The 16315-nt window shown below is 30.7% G+C and overlaps 1 protein-coding gene across 1 annotated transcript in view; it reads left to right on the forward strand.

The window, feature by feature from the left end:
* The window catches only part of LOC143063347 (xanthine dehydrogenase/oxidase-like), a 60783-nt gene that overhangs the window by 13985 nt on the left and 30483 nt on the right, over positions 1 to 16315 (forward strand). Inside the window, exons 5-17 of the mRNA XM_076235451.1 lie at positions 1999 to 2125; positions 2529 to 2590; positions 3048 to 3173; positions 4179 to 4320; positions 4815 to 4982; positions 5334 to 5410; positions 6419 to 6512; positions 7010 to 7131; positions 8454 to 8638; positions 10006 to 10156; positions 11056 to 11248; positions 13810 to 13988; positions 16055 to 16174. Of these exons, the coding sequence (XP_076091566.1) occupies positions 1999 to 2125; positions 2529 to 2590; positions 3048 to 3173; positions 4179 to 4320; positions 4815 to 4982; positions 5334 to 5410; positions 6419 to 6512; positions 7010 to 7131; positions 8454 to 8638; positions 10006 to 10156; positions 11056 to 11248; positions 13810 to 13988; positions 16055 to 16174 (1746 nt within the window). The remainder of the gene's footprint in view (positions 1 to 1998; positions 2126 to 2528; positions 2591 to 3047; positions 3174 to 4178; positions 4321 to 4814; positions 4983 to 5333; positions 5411 to 6418; positions 6513 to 7009; positions 7132 to 8453; positions 8639 to 10005; positions 10157 to 11055; positions 11249 to 13809; positions 13989 to 16054; positions 16175 to 16315) is intronic.

The raw sequence follows: 16315 nt of genomic DNA on the forward strand, positions 1-16315 counted from the left end.
TCAAAGGATTTATAAGTATAAAGGAATGTATCAAAGGATTTATATGTATAAAGGAATGTATCAAAGGATTTATAAGTATAAAGGAATGTATCAAAAGATTTACAAGTATAAAGGAATGTATCAAAGGATTTATATGTATAAAGGAATGTATCAAAGGATTTATAAGTATAAAGGAATGTATCAAAGGATTTATAAGTATAAAGGAATGTATCCAAGGATATTTAAGTATAAAGGAATGTATCAAAAGATTTATAAGTATAAAGGAATGTATCAAAGGATTTATATGTATAAAGGAATGTATCAAAGGATTTATAAGTATAAAGGAATGTATCAAAGGATTTATATGTATAAAGGAATGTATCAAAGGATTTATAAGTATAAAGGAATGTATCAAAGGATTTATATGTATAATAGAATGTATCAAAGGATTTATAAGTATAAAGGAATGTATCAAAGGATTTATAAGTATAAAGGAATGTATCAAAGGATTTATAAGTATAAAGGAATGTATCAAAGGATATTTAAGTATAAAGGAATGTATCCAAGGATATTTAAGTATAAAGGAATGTATCAAAGGATTTATAAGTATAAAGGAATGTATCAAAGGATTTATATGTATAAAGGAATGTATCAAAGGATTTATATGTATAAAGGAATGTATCAAAGGATATTTAAGTATAAAGGAATGTATCCAAGGATATTTAAGTATAAAGGAATGTATCAAAGGATTTATAAGTATAAAGGAATGTATCAAAAGATTTATAAGTATAAAGGAATGTATCAAAGGATTTATAATTATAAAGGAATGTATCAAAGGATTTATATGTATAAAGGAATGTATCAAAGGATATTTAAGTATAAAGGAATGTATCCAAGGATATTTAAGTATAAAGGAATGTATCAAAGGATATATAAGTATAAAGGAATGTATCAAAGGATTTATAAGTATAAAGGAATGTATCAAAGGATTTATAAGTATATTATAAGTTTAAAGGAATGTATCCAAGGATATTTAAGTATAAAGGAATGTATCCAAGGATATTTAAGTATAAAGGAATGTATCAAAGGATTTATATGTATAAAGGAATGTATCAAAAGATTTATATGTATAAAGGAATGTATCAAAGGATTTATAAGTATAAAGGAATGTATCAAAGGATATATAAGTATATTATAAGTTTAAAGGAATGTATCCAAGGATATTTAAGTATAAAGGAATGTATCCAAGGATATTTAAGTATAAAGGAATGTATCAAAGGATTTATAAGTATAAAGGAATGTATCAAAAGATTTATATGTATAAAGGAATGTATCAAAGGATTTATAAGTATAAAGGAATGTATCAAAAGATTTATAATTATAAAGGAATGTATCAAAGGATTTATAATTATAAAGGAATGTATCAAAGGATTTATATGTATAAAGGAATGTATCAAAGGATATTTAAGTATAAAGGAATGTATCCAAGGATATTTAAGTATAAAGGAATGTATCAAAGGATATATAAGTATAAAGGAATGTATCAAAGGATTTATAAGTATAAAGGAATGTATCAAAGGATTTATAAGTATAAAGGAATGTATCAAAGGATTTATAAGTATAAAGGAATGTATCCAAGGATTTATATGTATAAAGGAATGTATCAAAGGATTTATAAGTATAAAGGAATGTATCAAAGGATTTATATGTATAAAGGAATGTATCCAAGGATTTATATGTATAAAGGAATGTATCAAAGGATATATAAGTATAAAGAAATGTATCAAAAGATTTATAAGTTTAAAGGAATGTATCAAAGGATTTATATGTATAAAGGAATGTATCAAAGGATTTATATGTATAATAGAATGTATCAAAAGAAAAATATGTATAAAGGAATGTATCAAAATATGAAAATCTCCACAAGATCTATGAATTAAAAATTGTACAATAATTGGGGTATGAGTAATAGTTGCAGGTGACTAAGAAATAACTAGTGATCATACCATTTTTTTTAAGAGAAGTTTGGTGGACTCCCATGGACTTCAGTGTGGATTCTGTACACCTGGAATGGTAATGACAATGTATACATTATTCCACAATGTACCCCAGCCTACAGCTGACCAGATGGAGAGAGCTCTTGAAGGTATGTCTTATTTTGTCATACTATATTTCAACTCCCTGTTTAATGCACGGCTATTTCATAATATTTTGGCTATTTTAAAACTAATCAGCAGCTTGATGGTGATAAACACTTTGTGGATCTCTCAAACATTTACTTCTGATTGCTAATTATAAATTGAATTTTTCAAAAAGATTAAATAGTAACAAACGTTTCTGTCATAACATTCTCAGGAATTTCTTTACAGAATGATTTTGTATTTGTTAAGCTCCTTTGTAGTGATAATTTGTAATTGTAAAAAACTATCAGACACTTTTCCCACTGTTTTTGCATATTTTGAATTATGAGTAGGGGAATGTTTAGAAGGCCAATGTGTGCATCTTTCTCTTGACCTACCATTTGACCTTTTATTGATTTACCTTTACAGGTAATCTATGTAGATGTACAGGATACAGACCAATTATTGATGCTTTTAAACAGGCTTCAAAGGTAATTCAAGTTTGTGAAATAGTCTCCTTATTTTTGAGAGAAAAAATGTGTAAATTACTACAATTACAGGTGAGAATGATATAAGATGTCTTGTATGTGATCTTTACTTTATTTGAACTCAATAATGGTTTAACCTGGTAGTTTCTAAAAAAAAAAGCAGATCATGCGCTCATTTCACATATCTGTATTATTAAAATTTAAACATTCAATTAAGGATTTCCATTTATGTCTGTTTTTAAGTGTTACACAATAAGAAACAAGTAAAATAATTATCATGACAGCCATTCTGTGCATTTTCTTAAAAAGTTAAATTTTCTTACAGTTTTTGGAACTGCAAATATAGAAAACATGAACCAATCCACTAAATAGTTTACCACACTGTTTGTTTGTATAAATAACACATTTCATGAAAATATTTTTTGTGTTTTTTGCAAAACAAAGTTTTCTTATTTTCTAGGCATGTCCCTGTGGCTTAGGATTGTGCCAGCAGTCTGATTCAACAGATTCAACCATTGAAACAAGAACAGTTACAGAACAGAATAGAGATCCATCACAGAGCTTTATATTCCCTCCAGAATTACAGGTACTAGGAATTATAAAGCTGAACAGTTAGATGGTTAAATCAATAAAAAGTAAAATAACAAAAATATCTAACTCCAAGGAAAGTTTAAAGCGAAATTCTGTAGTCAAATGGCAAAACTAAAAGCTTAAACACATCAAACAAATGGATAACAACTGTCATATTCCTGACTTGAAAGTCTCATTTATTTAATACTGAGTTTTGTGCATTGTTGCAATAGTTCAGTTGAGGCAGCCATACAGTTTGAACATTATTGTAGTACTTGTACAACAACTTGTCCAAGAATTTAGATTTAAAATAACATTGCAATGATAGACAAAACAACACATAAATTAAAAAATATGAATAAGGCACAAGTTTATTATCAGTGTCAGGATATTTTAATTCTTTGATAAGATAATCTTTGTATTACTTTGACCATGGACTTTTTCATTCAAATGAAGTAGAAAATGAAAGGAACTATATAAAAAAAACTATAAACACAAGTTTATATATGACCAAAGCCCTTGAGACACTTTGAAGCATATTCTTTCGTATGTTAAAATATATGGTTGTAAGAATTTAAAAGGCAAACCGTAAATAATGGACTGACATACAATTGAAACACATTAAACAAATAAATGTATTTTTAATGCAATAAATCTATTTCATTGCATAGCAATATAATATTTCCAACAGAAAGTAACCAAAAGTTAGCATGCAATAAATTCCAATATTTCACTAGTGCAATAAATCTTCAAAATTCATGACATCATCAACATCAAAATCTTATTTCAAATATTATATTGCTTTACAATAAAACGGTTATTGCATGAATATTGGTGAATATTGTCCCTCGTAGAACATATATCGCACATGCAAGCTCGAGCAATATAAAATTTTACTTGGGACAATATTTCCCAAGATTCATGCAATAACCCTATATAATTATAAGTTCATTAAATTATTATTTATTTTCAGTGCTGTTGTAAACCACAATTTCTATTTATTTTTATTAACACTTTTCAGGTAAAAGAAGAATACAGAAAATCTTCAGTTGTATTCACCAAGGGGGACTACTCTTGGTACAGACCTGGTTCCCTGTCTGACTTGTTACAGATTAAGCAACAGAATCCTGATGCCTGTCTACTGATGGGTTGCACTTCAGTTGGTAATTAGCTAGATGATCTTTTTTGGACAATCAATGCCATCTTTATCCACTGAAATATTAAAATATCACTAGATTTTAATAATGAATCTTGCTCTATTACTGTACATTAATACCTGAAAATTAGTTTTGCATTGAGCATGTTGAGAAACTTTGCACTTGTTATATAAAAAACAGAGGACAAATGCATTTATAATTGATAAACCCGTTAGCGATCTACAGTACTAATCATCATTTTTAATAGGTAACAAAAGTACTACATCAATAACCAGTTTACCTATTGTCCAGTTTTCTGATAAAATTGATTTGAACATAAATACTTATAAAGTTAGACCATTGACCTTTGAAACAGTGTAATGGGTACCAATGCACTAAAAGGGGTATCAGCAGTGATAAAAACACCTTGTTACAGTATACTATTAAACATTTTCTGCTCTTTTGTAACAATGTTATCTCTTTGACACATTTCTATTCTCAATATGCTTGTTTGTTTGTAGGGTTTTTGCTGAGAACAGGACAGATGAAATCAAAAACAATCATTTGTGGATCAAATGTTCCTGAACTTTGTACAGTAGAGATGACAGATACAGAGTTTGTCATAGGCTCTGCAGTTACCATGAGAAGTCTAGAGCAGGCTCTTAATGATAAAGCCAAGGGAGTGAATGGTAAAAAGTTAACTTTCAGTCCTTAGGATCTTTCATATAAAAAAAGAAGATTTGGTATGATTGCCAATGATTCATCTCTCCACAAGAGACCAAATGACACAGAAATTAACAACTATAGGTCTCTGTACAGCCAAATAATTGAAATGTCAAGTAGTAAATGAAAGACAATATTTAGCAGTCATTGATGTCCATAGCTAAGAAACAGCATTCTTTATTTATCTGTGGTGCTGTTTCACTATAAATTGTATGAATAGACTAAGAAAATCATATCTAGAACCCCTCTCAATTACTTTCCATCCCTTGTTTTATCCTTTAGTCATTGCTTTATTGATATTATTCTGCAACTTTTAGAGAACCAGTTAAGAACTTTTGATGCTTTACAAGATGGTTTAAGATGGATTGGTGCCGATCAGATCAGAAATATGGCTGTAAGGTTTTTTTTTCTTATAATTTTTTGTAAACTTTATAACAGATTTTCTGTACTGTTGCATGCTGTAATGCATGACCAGAGTTATCTCCCATCTTGTAATTATATTGACTTTTTTTGTATAGCTGATTTTTAAAACATATTTTTAATAAAAACAAACCAATTTCTATGCTTAATGAAAAACTAAATATAAAATTTTATATATGGAACCATATACTGTAAATTCAGAAATTATTGTGTGCATTTATTATTGCGATTTTGACTTAAATGCGATTTTAATTTTTACGATTTTGAGAAAGATCCTGCTTAATTCAAATAAAATATTTAAAAAAATGTGAGTTTAGATTATTGCGTTTACAACTCTGTCAAAATTTTTACAATAATAAAAAACCTCGCAATAATTTCTGAATTTACAGTACTCTAGCAGATGTGATTAACTGAATAAAGTGAATACTAATGATTTATAAATTTAAAAGAAGGGTCGACGGGATATAACTAGCAAAAGCAGACAAAGTTGTGCTGCATAAGTTTAATTATGATCAGTCACGTCATAAATATACTTCTCCTTGAGTTGTGATGATTATGCTTTCAAGAAAGACAACTCTTGCAAACAAAGTCAAATCAATGCAAATTTTGAATAGAGAGGAAGTTGAAAATGCTTAAATTTTACATGGTCTGTTCTTGCTATTACACATGACAGGTTTCATTTTCTGTGTTTTTGTCCTTATTACTACTGGAAGTCTTACCAATATATATATTTGGTTAGGTAATTACCAAGTTTGACAATTATTTGTTGTGACAATCAGAGGCGGATTTAGGGGGGGGGCAGGGGGCCGGGCCCCCCCCTTTTTTTGGAAAAAAATTGGTTGCTTATATAGGGAATCACTGATGCGTGACTGGAGCGACCCCCCCCTTAGGTCAGTCAGTGGGCCCCCTCTTATGAAAATTTCTGGATCCGCCACTGACAATATATTGTATGATAACCGTTGAATAACATTTTCTCTTTCAGACAATTGGAGGACATATCATGAGCCAGGCTCCTAACCATGATTTACAGACATTACTTATGGCCATGGGAGCACAACTTAACTTTTTGTATCTTGGTGAGTTGTACTTTCCTAATTATATACTGTAGTTTTGAACTAAAAATTTACATAATACTTGACATTTTGCTTAAAGATATTTTCAGCTTTTGCATAGAATACTCCAAATTGTGTTATTGTACAAATATAATATATATTCAGGCCTAAACAGAAAATATTGTGTTTCTGGTAACCATTACTGACATAATTTTTAGTGCCTTTCCTAAAGATGTTTTTAAAATTAGAGGAATTAAGCTTAAATTGTTTCTTCTGTTATAACCAGTTAAAAACTTACCTAATGGACTAAATGTTTTGTTTTCAGAAACTCACTTTATCTCTCTCCTTTAAATCATTATGATTCAGTAAATAATGAAAGCACTCAGAATAAGTCACATGTGTTTTAATTGAATGAGTATGCAGCTTTATTCAAGCACAGATTTAAAAAACAAGTATGAATATCATTGATAATATTTAAAGAAAATTATTTGATGAAATGTATTTGTAACTATTTTATACAGATAAAAATAACACACAGAAATGTATGAGTTGTAAACTTGATGATACATTCCTAAAGAATGGACCTGGGAGATTTGGAACAGCCGAAATTATGACATCAATCAGTATTCCTTTGACATCTAAGGTAAATTATAACTTCTATTGGTATGATAAAATGTCAATGACAACTACCCAAAGACACAAATGTACTAAAATAACCTTTTTAGCTTATGCCATCACTTGGCGTTGATCGTCGTCTGTCGTCGTCGTTAAACTATTTAAAAAATCTTCTACTCTGAAACTACTTGGCCAAATACCTTCAAACTTTAAATAAATGTATCTTAGTGTATCTTGTTTATAAATTGTATCCAAAGTTTAGATCCATTGACAAACATGGCCGCCATGGCTAAAAATAGAACAAAGGGGTCAAATTCAGTTATTTGGCTTATATCTCAAAAACTAAAGCGTGTATAGCAATTCCTACATGGGGGGTAAAGTTGTTCAATTGGTCAAGATCTTTCAGCCTTCTAATTTTCAGAAGAATTGATCAACCCATTTAAGAGTTGCTGCAACTAAATTGGTAGTTTTAAGGAAATTTTGCTTTTTTTTTTTTATTATCTTGAATATTATTATAGATAAGTATAAACTGTAAACATCAATTATGTTCAGCAAAGTAAGATCTACCAAAAAGTTAATGTAACCAAAATTGTCAATTGACCCCTTAGGAAGTTATTGACCTTAAAAGACAATTTTACACAAATTGTTCATCAAGTTTGCTTACATTTAAAAATCTTCTCCTCTGAAACTATTATGTCTTATACTTCTTAACTTTAAAAGAATGTTCCTTTAGAATTTAGTTTATGAATTTAATCAGAATTTTTGATCCATCGACAAACATGGCCGCCATGGTTTTAAAAATAGAACGAAGGGGTCAATACCATTAAAAACCATTAACAAACCAGCAAATCTCATGAATCCATTAAAATCACCCATTACTTTTTGTTAGAAAATTAATATTTTTGTAAGATATGCCATTAAAATAAAGATTAATCGGGAATTCTCGCTACATTGAAGACCCATTGGTGGCCTCCGGCTGTTCTTGCTCTATGGTCAGGTTGCTGTCTGTTTGACCCATTCCCCATTTCCTTTCTCAATTTAAATGACAAACATCAATGAAAGAACCATTAATTTGACGGAAATAGTCCTCTCTTCACGAGACTAATGGGCCATTAAGATAATGATGGGCATTATTTTCTGTAGAAAAAAAGTAATGTCTATTAAAAGGTAAATAATATCAAACTAATGGCCATTAAATCAAATCAAATCAATATTATGACCTCTTTTGTTATGTGTAATTAACTTATCGGTATTGATTAGTTTTATGTTTGCCAGATCTTAGGTAATACGCTATGTACACACAAATACTTTGATTGTGACTGTGGTTTAATGGCATTTTGTTTACTTTAGGAGGAGTATGTGAGTTTCTTTAAACAGCCAGGAAGGAGAGGTTTTGACTATGCAGTGTTAAATGCTGGGATATGCATCCAGTTTAAACCAGACAGTCATGTTGTTAAACAGGCCAGAATATGTTTAGGAAATATCGATAAAAAGCCTGTTTATGTCAAGTCAGCTGAATCAGAATTAGAAGGAAAGTATGTACAGTATTTTTATAATTTCTTTATACTAGAAGATGTCCACTATATAGCGGTATCATTGGGAAAGTGTTGAAACAAAAAGTTTTAAAATTTCCAGGGCAGTATGTAGACCATAGCGTATAAGACACAGATTGATAGCAGCCTTGGAATTTGGATATATTCTCAAAAATTGGTGTTTTCTGTGGAAAAAAAGGTTGTTTCAAAGACAAATTTAGGAATTACAAATTTCCACATGTATATACTCTATGTCACAAGTATTTCCAACTGTATGGTTTAGGAGGAGTTGGGGATCAATCACTCTCTTCCTTTATGAGAATAGATTTTATGCTCTAATAACAAATTTAACAAGTTGCTTGATTAGCTGAACAATGTTTCATATGCATTTATATATAGGCTTGCATATAAACTGCTGTAAAAGAGGGACGAAAGATACCAAAGGGACAGTCAAACTCATAAATCTAAAACAAACTGACATGCCTGTAAATGGATATAAGCTATATTTTTTTTAAATACAAATAAGGCCGTTAGTTTTCTCATTTGAATTGTTTTACATTGTCATAACGCGGCCTTTTATAGCTGACTATGCGGTATGGGCTTTGCTCATTGTTGAAGGCTGTACAGTGACCTATAGTTGTTAATATCTGTGTCGTTTTGGTCTCTTGGGGATAGTTGTTTCATTGGTAATCATACCACATCTTCTTTTTTATATTTTGATATCTTTATTTAAAATCAGATAAGATACTTTATACATGCAAAATTGTCAAACTCAAAAATTAGATTCCCAACATCATTTCTTATATTTGACAAAGAAAATGTTGAGCAAAATTTCTATTCATACAATAAAGAAAAATTGTTTCAAAAAGGACATGGAATTTTTAAAGCAAATAGTTAAAAAAAAGTATGTATTAAAATAAAATGTGGTAAGATTGCCAATGAGACAACTCTTCACAAGAGACCAAAGGACACAAACAATATCAAATATAGGTCAAAGCACAGATGTGAACAATGAGTAAAACCCATACTGCATTGTCAGCTATAAAATATACCTCTTTTTTGGTTAAATAGATATTATCACTAATTGTACAACATTACTGGACATTAAAAATGTTCCCATAATATTTTCACTAAAAAAAATGTCTGATGCCACAAAAGAAAAGTGATTGCTGTATAACATCAATAGTTCAAGTTTTGTGTTCAATTGTTGCAGAATCACATATACTGATAAGGATTACATTGTCAAAAGTATCCCACATACATGATGATCTGCCTTCCAAAATCAAATTCCCTATGGTGACAAAAAATGGAGATAAAACTTCAAACTTTTTTTTCTGTGACTTTATTTTCCTTGTTATTTCATTTTCCAGGAAATGGGAAGATATACACTTCAGTTCTGTGACTGACAAGTTAATCACAGAGTTATCTAGCATAGAGGAAGGGGAAGATTTAAAGTTCAAAACAACATTAGCTGCTAGTTTTCTGTATAAATTTTCTTTACAGATGAACAAAAGTTTGAAGGTAATAAGTGTTCAATTTATCCCAAACCAAAAGCACAAGAATTTCAAATCAGAAATTTCATACTTAGAAATCATTATTATTCCTGGGATACAAACCAAACCAAAAGCACAAGAATTTCAAATCAGAAATTTCATACTTAGGAATCATTATTTTTCCTGGGATACAAACCAAACCAAAAGAATAAGAATTTCAAATCAGAATCCTGTGGATTTATTATTATTCTTGGATACAAATTTTTGTAGATTTCTAATGTAAAGGTTTACCACAAATTAAAATGTTCAATGAAGTACAAATTTATTTATAGATTCATATGCAGACTTTGGCAGAGGATGGCTGTTTTAATATGTATTTTGTTTTACCACAAACCAGTCTGCACCCAGGATTTCAAAAGTTCAATAAATATCTGTAAACAGGAAGAGAAACGTTCATGAGCAAGTTAAAAACTAGGAACTTACAGGTTCATGAATCACTTATTGTTTTGCTAATGTGTCACCAAAATTAGTTTCCTACCATCAAAGAGAGTGGTAATGCCCTTTACTGTAAGGTGTCAAATGGTTATTTTTGGCTACCGTTAGCATGAAATTGGTTAAAATTTTATTGTGATTCCCAAAATATCCTTATCGTGATTCGTCAGATGTCTGAAATAACTATCGTAACTGTTATTTTTGGAAGAAAAATAGCGTGATTTGTCAAATTCAGCTGATTTTTTTATCGTCTAAAAGAAAATGTACATTTTATCGTCATGCACTAAGAATTGACTTTAACCTCAATTGGCAAGAATTTGACCGTTATACGTCATGAAGGTACCCCCTTTACTACCCTCATCAAAGTTCTTATCAAGCATTTAGGATCAAAACTCCTTATTTCAAATATTTCAAATTTATGATAACAATTTATAGATACAAGACAAAGATTTAAGGGAAAGCAGTGCTGCAGACAAACTTAAAATAGACCCATCTACTGGTATCCAAATCTATGACGTTCCTGATGATGATGGTAAACACGTTGTATGGAAACCAGTCCCTAATGTTGGATCAGAGTACATTGTAGCTGGAGAAGCTGTATTTATTGATGATATGCCAAAGTTTAGCAGTAAGTCTATTATTAGATGATCGGAATAAGTCGGAAATCAGTTGCTTGGGCCTGGAGATGTTGATAATCGATTGAGATTTTGTTTGATCGATTGTCGTTAAAGTTTTCCGGGACTTTTAGCTTATCAACTTCTGGTCCGTTTCCGGTTTGCATTTTATATGCGCAGCAAACAAATAATAACAAAAAATATCAGGATCGATGACAATAACAATGTCAAACATCCTATAATTAAAGACATAACCAATTTTCTTCTATATAAACGTGACAAATGCATTGACTACAAATATTTGCAGATTGATGGAATATTATTTAAAATTAATAACTTTGTATGAAATACTTTCTTTCAATACCGGTACTTGCAACTTGAGAGTGTACATAAAATCATTCTGATTTTAGACAAAATAATTTCTTTGCTTCATTAGAATGTGTTGCAAATTGCCTTTTATTAATGTTTTATCTATTTGTAGCATCAAAAACGTCATATTCCTTTCAAAATTGCTTACCAAACATCGTTTATTTTTGTAAATTTTCCGAAATTTGTCAGCCATATTGAAAATTATAAGAATCATGAATCGGATACGGTTCAACTATGTAATAATTCCGCATTCTTGCAATTATAAGTTCAGACGCATGAATGACACAATTGACAGAAAAAATAATGATCACAAAAGTGAAAAAAAGCATTATACACGAATGAACAGACATTGGCTTAATCCCCTTTGTTTACTGTATATATTATAATGCAAAATGCAGAGGTACTGGCCAAGGGAAGCCAGTCGAAATGGTACGGAATTGCTGATAAAATGTCGTCTATTTTGGGGAAGAAAGTTAACAGAACATTCAGACCACACAACCTATACAGTATATACACAGCCTGACAACTTATTGTATTATTCTTTCCACGATACAAGAGGACAAACACATGTTGGCAGAATAATTTTAACAAACATTTTCACAACAAAAACATTTTATTTTAAATTTCTTTTTATAATTTATTTACATACTTCCAATGAACTTTCACTTTCAGTACGTTGCTATTAATAACGTTACTTACCATTGTAACATTGTGACATTTAAATTTTAACAACCCAATTTTTTACTTCAACATGATTTTATGTATTGTTTTTATCCTGATGACGGTGCCCTAGGCACTGAAACATGTCGATCAATAAATTTTCTGCAGCAGTCCCTAAAGTGTTGTTGTTATAAGACTCTCTAAATAATAAAATAAGACAAATACCCAGCCTAGATATGAGACACTTTATATACAAATATATATCTATTTAACAAATACAACTTGAAAAACGTAGTAAAATGTTAAAAATATTTAAAAATATCCTGATATATATATATAAATAAATAGTTATCAAAGGTACCAGGATTATAATTTAGTACGACAGAATATGAAAAGGAAACAAAAGATCAAATATGAATATATAAACTCTGCAATGATAAGGAATATACACATTAGACATATACACATTAGACATGTACAATGAGACTAAATGCATGATTTCATTTAAAAAAAAAGGGCAAGGTATTATGATGCGATTATAACCGATAGTCGGTTGGTTGCTGTCATGGTAATACTGTAGGATACTGTACATTCATTTTTTTTAGTGGGTACAACTTTCTGTTGATTGAGGTATACTTGCATTTTCGTGGAAATTTGCAATTCATTTAACATTTAAATTTGTGGTTCCCCTGTACCAACAAAATTCACAAAAAATTGCTATCCAATGCATATTTTAAATTGAATCTTCAGTACTAATTTTTGTGGATTTTGGGGGTACAGCACCAAATGTAAATGTTCAATGATGTCTAATTTTATATAGGCTTTGTCGTTTGTTTATGTGTTACACATTTGTTTTTCGTTTTTACATAAATAAGGCCGTTAGTTTTCTCGCTTGAGTTGTTTTACATTGTCTTATGGGGCCTTTTATAGCCGACTATATATGCGGTATGGGCTTTGCTCATTGTTGAAGGCCGTACGGTGACCTATAGTTGTTAATGTATGTGTCATTTTGATATCTTGTGGACAGTTGTCTCATTGGCAATTATACCACATCTTCTTTTTTATATATTGTATACAGACTGGCAAAACTTTGAAATCAAATATTCTATGACAATTGGTACCCACGAAAATAAAGGGGCCCATAGTACCATAAGTAGATTGATAGGACACCAGATGCACTTTATGCTCAAACTTCAAATCTTATGATCTTTCATCGGTGTACTGTTGAGGGTTTTGCTTGGTGTTCTTTTACACTCTAGGGACACAAGAATTGTTTAACAATTCTGTCTCACATTAGGTTTAAGTTTTGGTTCAAGGTAGTTTACCTTGCATGAAATTGTAGTCATAAACTTGGAACTTAGTTTACATGTTCTTAAAGATGAGAACATTGTAAAACATATGCCAAATTAGGGGTTTGACCTAGGTTGTTGGGTTCATGAAACATGGAAGTGTGATGGTGTAAGCTGAGCATGAAGTCTAATGCTTTTATCAGCAGTGTTGGCATTATCTGAGAATCAGAAATAACTTTGTTTGACCTTGATTGTAGATGAACTATATGCTGCTGTTGTTACCAGTACAAGATCACATGCTAAAATATTAAAGGTGGATGCATCAGAAGCCTTAGGTGTACCAGGAGTAGTAGACTATATCTGTCATAAAGATATTCCAGGGTGTAATAAATTTGGCCTTATGATACATGATACACCACTATTTGCTGAAGAAGAAGTGAGTAATAAATTTGGCCTTATGATACATGATACGCCACTCTTTGCTGAAGAAGTGAGTAATAAATTTGGCCTTATGATACATGATACGCCACTCTTTGCTGAAGAAGTGAGTAATAAATTTGGCCTTATGATACATGATACACCACTCTTTGCTGAAGAAGAAGTGAGTAATAAATTTGGCCTTATGATACATGATACGCCACTCTTTGCTGAAGAAGTGAGTAATAAATTTGGCCTTATGATACATGATACACCACTCTTTGCAGAAAAAGAAGTGAGTAATAAATTTGGCCTTATGATACATGATACGCCACTCTTTGCTGAAGAAGAAGTGAGTAATAAATTTGGCCTTATGATACATGTTACGCCACTCTTTGCTGAAGAAGAAGTGAGTAGTAAATTACTTAGCTCTCTGATCCTCATTTTAGTTATTTTTTTTTTTTTTTTTTTTTAAGTTTCTAGCAAGAGTTTGTCATCAACATTGCTGGGACATAGTCATTTTGAACTTACTTGGTGATCACAAGTAAATCAATCAATAAATCAAGTCAGCCTCCTTTTGAAAGTAGACACAATAATGTATATACCAACAAATTTCTAAAGACAATTTAATGTATATGTATTCAAAGTAGAAGTTATCAATAGGCCTCTTTTTTTATGCCCCACCTACGATAGTAGAGGGGCATTATGTTTTCTGGTCTGTGCGTCCGTTCGTTCGTCCGTTCGTTCGTTCGTTCGTTCGTTCGTTCGTTCGTTCGTCCGTCTGTCCCGCTCCAGGTTAAAGTTTTTGGTCAAGGTAGTTTTTGATGAAGTTGAAGTCCAATCGACTTCAAACTTAGTACACATGTTCCCTATGATATGATCTTTCTAATTTTAATGCCAAATTAGAGTTTTTACCCCAATTTCACGGTCCACTGAACATGGAAAATGATAGTGCGAGTGGGGCATTCGTGTACTGAGGACACATTCTTGTTCCCCTTGAATTTGAAAATAAAAAAAGTATCATCAATCTACCCAATATATATTATCCTTCAGTTGTTCATGAAGACATTGTTGTCTGTCAGATATCAGTATTAATATTTTAAAATTTTGTCTTGCATTAAGTATTTTAAAATATTCTTAAATGTAGTGCATATTCTTAATTAATATATTTTTTAGTTCAAATAATATTTTTATTCAAATAAATCAATATATAGTATACAATTTTAATACATGAATTAAATAGGATTCATTAAAAAGCAAACATTGCTCAAATTGCTCAAATATATATTTATTTTTTTTGCCTGTTTTTCTCATCACTTGCAATTGGCGTACGGTGTCCCGCGTTGTCCGTCGTCGTTAACTTTTACAAAAATCTTCTCCTCTGAAACTACTGGGCCAAATTTAACCATACTTGGCCACAATCATCATTGGGGTATCTAGTTTGTGTCTGGTGACCCGCCAAACCAACCAAGATGGCCACCATGGCTAAAAATAGAACAGAGGGATGAAATGAATATTTTAGCTTATAACTCTGAAACCAAAGCATATAGAGCAAATCTGACATGGGGGTTAGAATCTTTATCAAGTCAAGATCTATCTGCCCTACAATTTTCAGATGAATCGGACAACCGGTTGTTGGGTTGCTGCCCCTGAATTGGTAATTTTAAGAAAATTCTGCTTTTATTGGTTATCTTGAATATTATTATAGATAGAGATAAACTGTAAACAGCAATAATGTACAGCAAAGTAAGACCTAAAAATAAGTCAACATGACCAAAATGGTCAATTTACCCCCTAAGGAGTTATTGCCCTTTATAATCAATTTTTAACAAATTGTATAAAATTTGTAAATTTTTACAAACATTTTTCAGTGTAACTACTGGGCAAAGTTCATTATAGATAGAGATAATTGAAGCAGCAAAAATATTCAGTAAAGTAAGATCTACAAACACATCACCATCACCAAAACACACTTTTGTCATGAATCCATCTGTGTCTTTTGTTTAAAATTCACATAGACCAAGGTGAGCGACACAGGCTCTTTAGAGCCTCTAGTTTGTTTTTCTCTTACATTTATTTGTATAGGTGCTGCATTATGGTCAGTTGATTGGGGCTGTATTGGCAGACACTAGGGAGATAGCTAGCAAGGCAGCCAAACTTGTAAATGTGGATTATGAAGATTTGGAGGCTATTTATACCATTGATGTAAGAACAACTTTTAATGGATTACATCGCTTAAAACAGACAAAAATTGTAGATAAATCAAATTATAGATATAACTTATATCATAGATAACTCATATTATTATAATAGAATGAGTAGAATATAAAAGAAGATTTGATATAA

Source organism: Mytilus galloprovincialis, chromosome 2, assembly GCF_965363235.1.
Source record: "Mytilus galloprovincialis chromosome 2, xbMytGall1.hap1.1, whole genome shotgun sequence".
Classification (NCBI taxonomy): domain Eukaryota; kingdom Metazoa; phylum Mollusca; class Bivalvia; order Mytilida; family Mytilidae; genus Mytilus; species Mytilus galloprovincialis.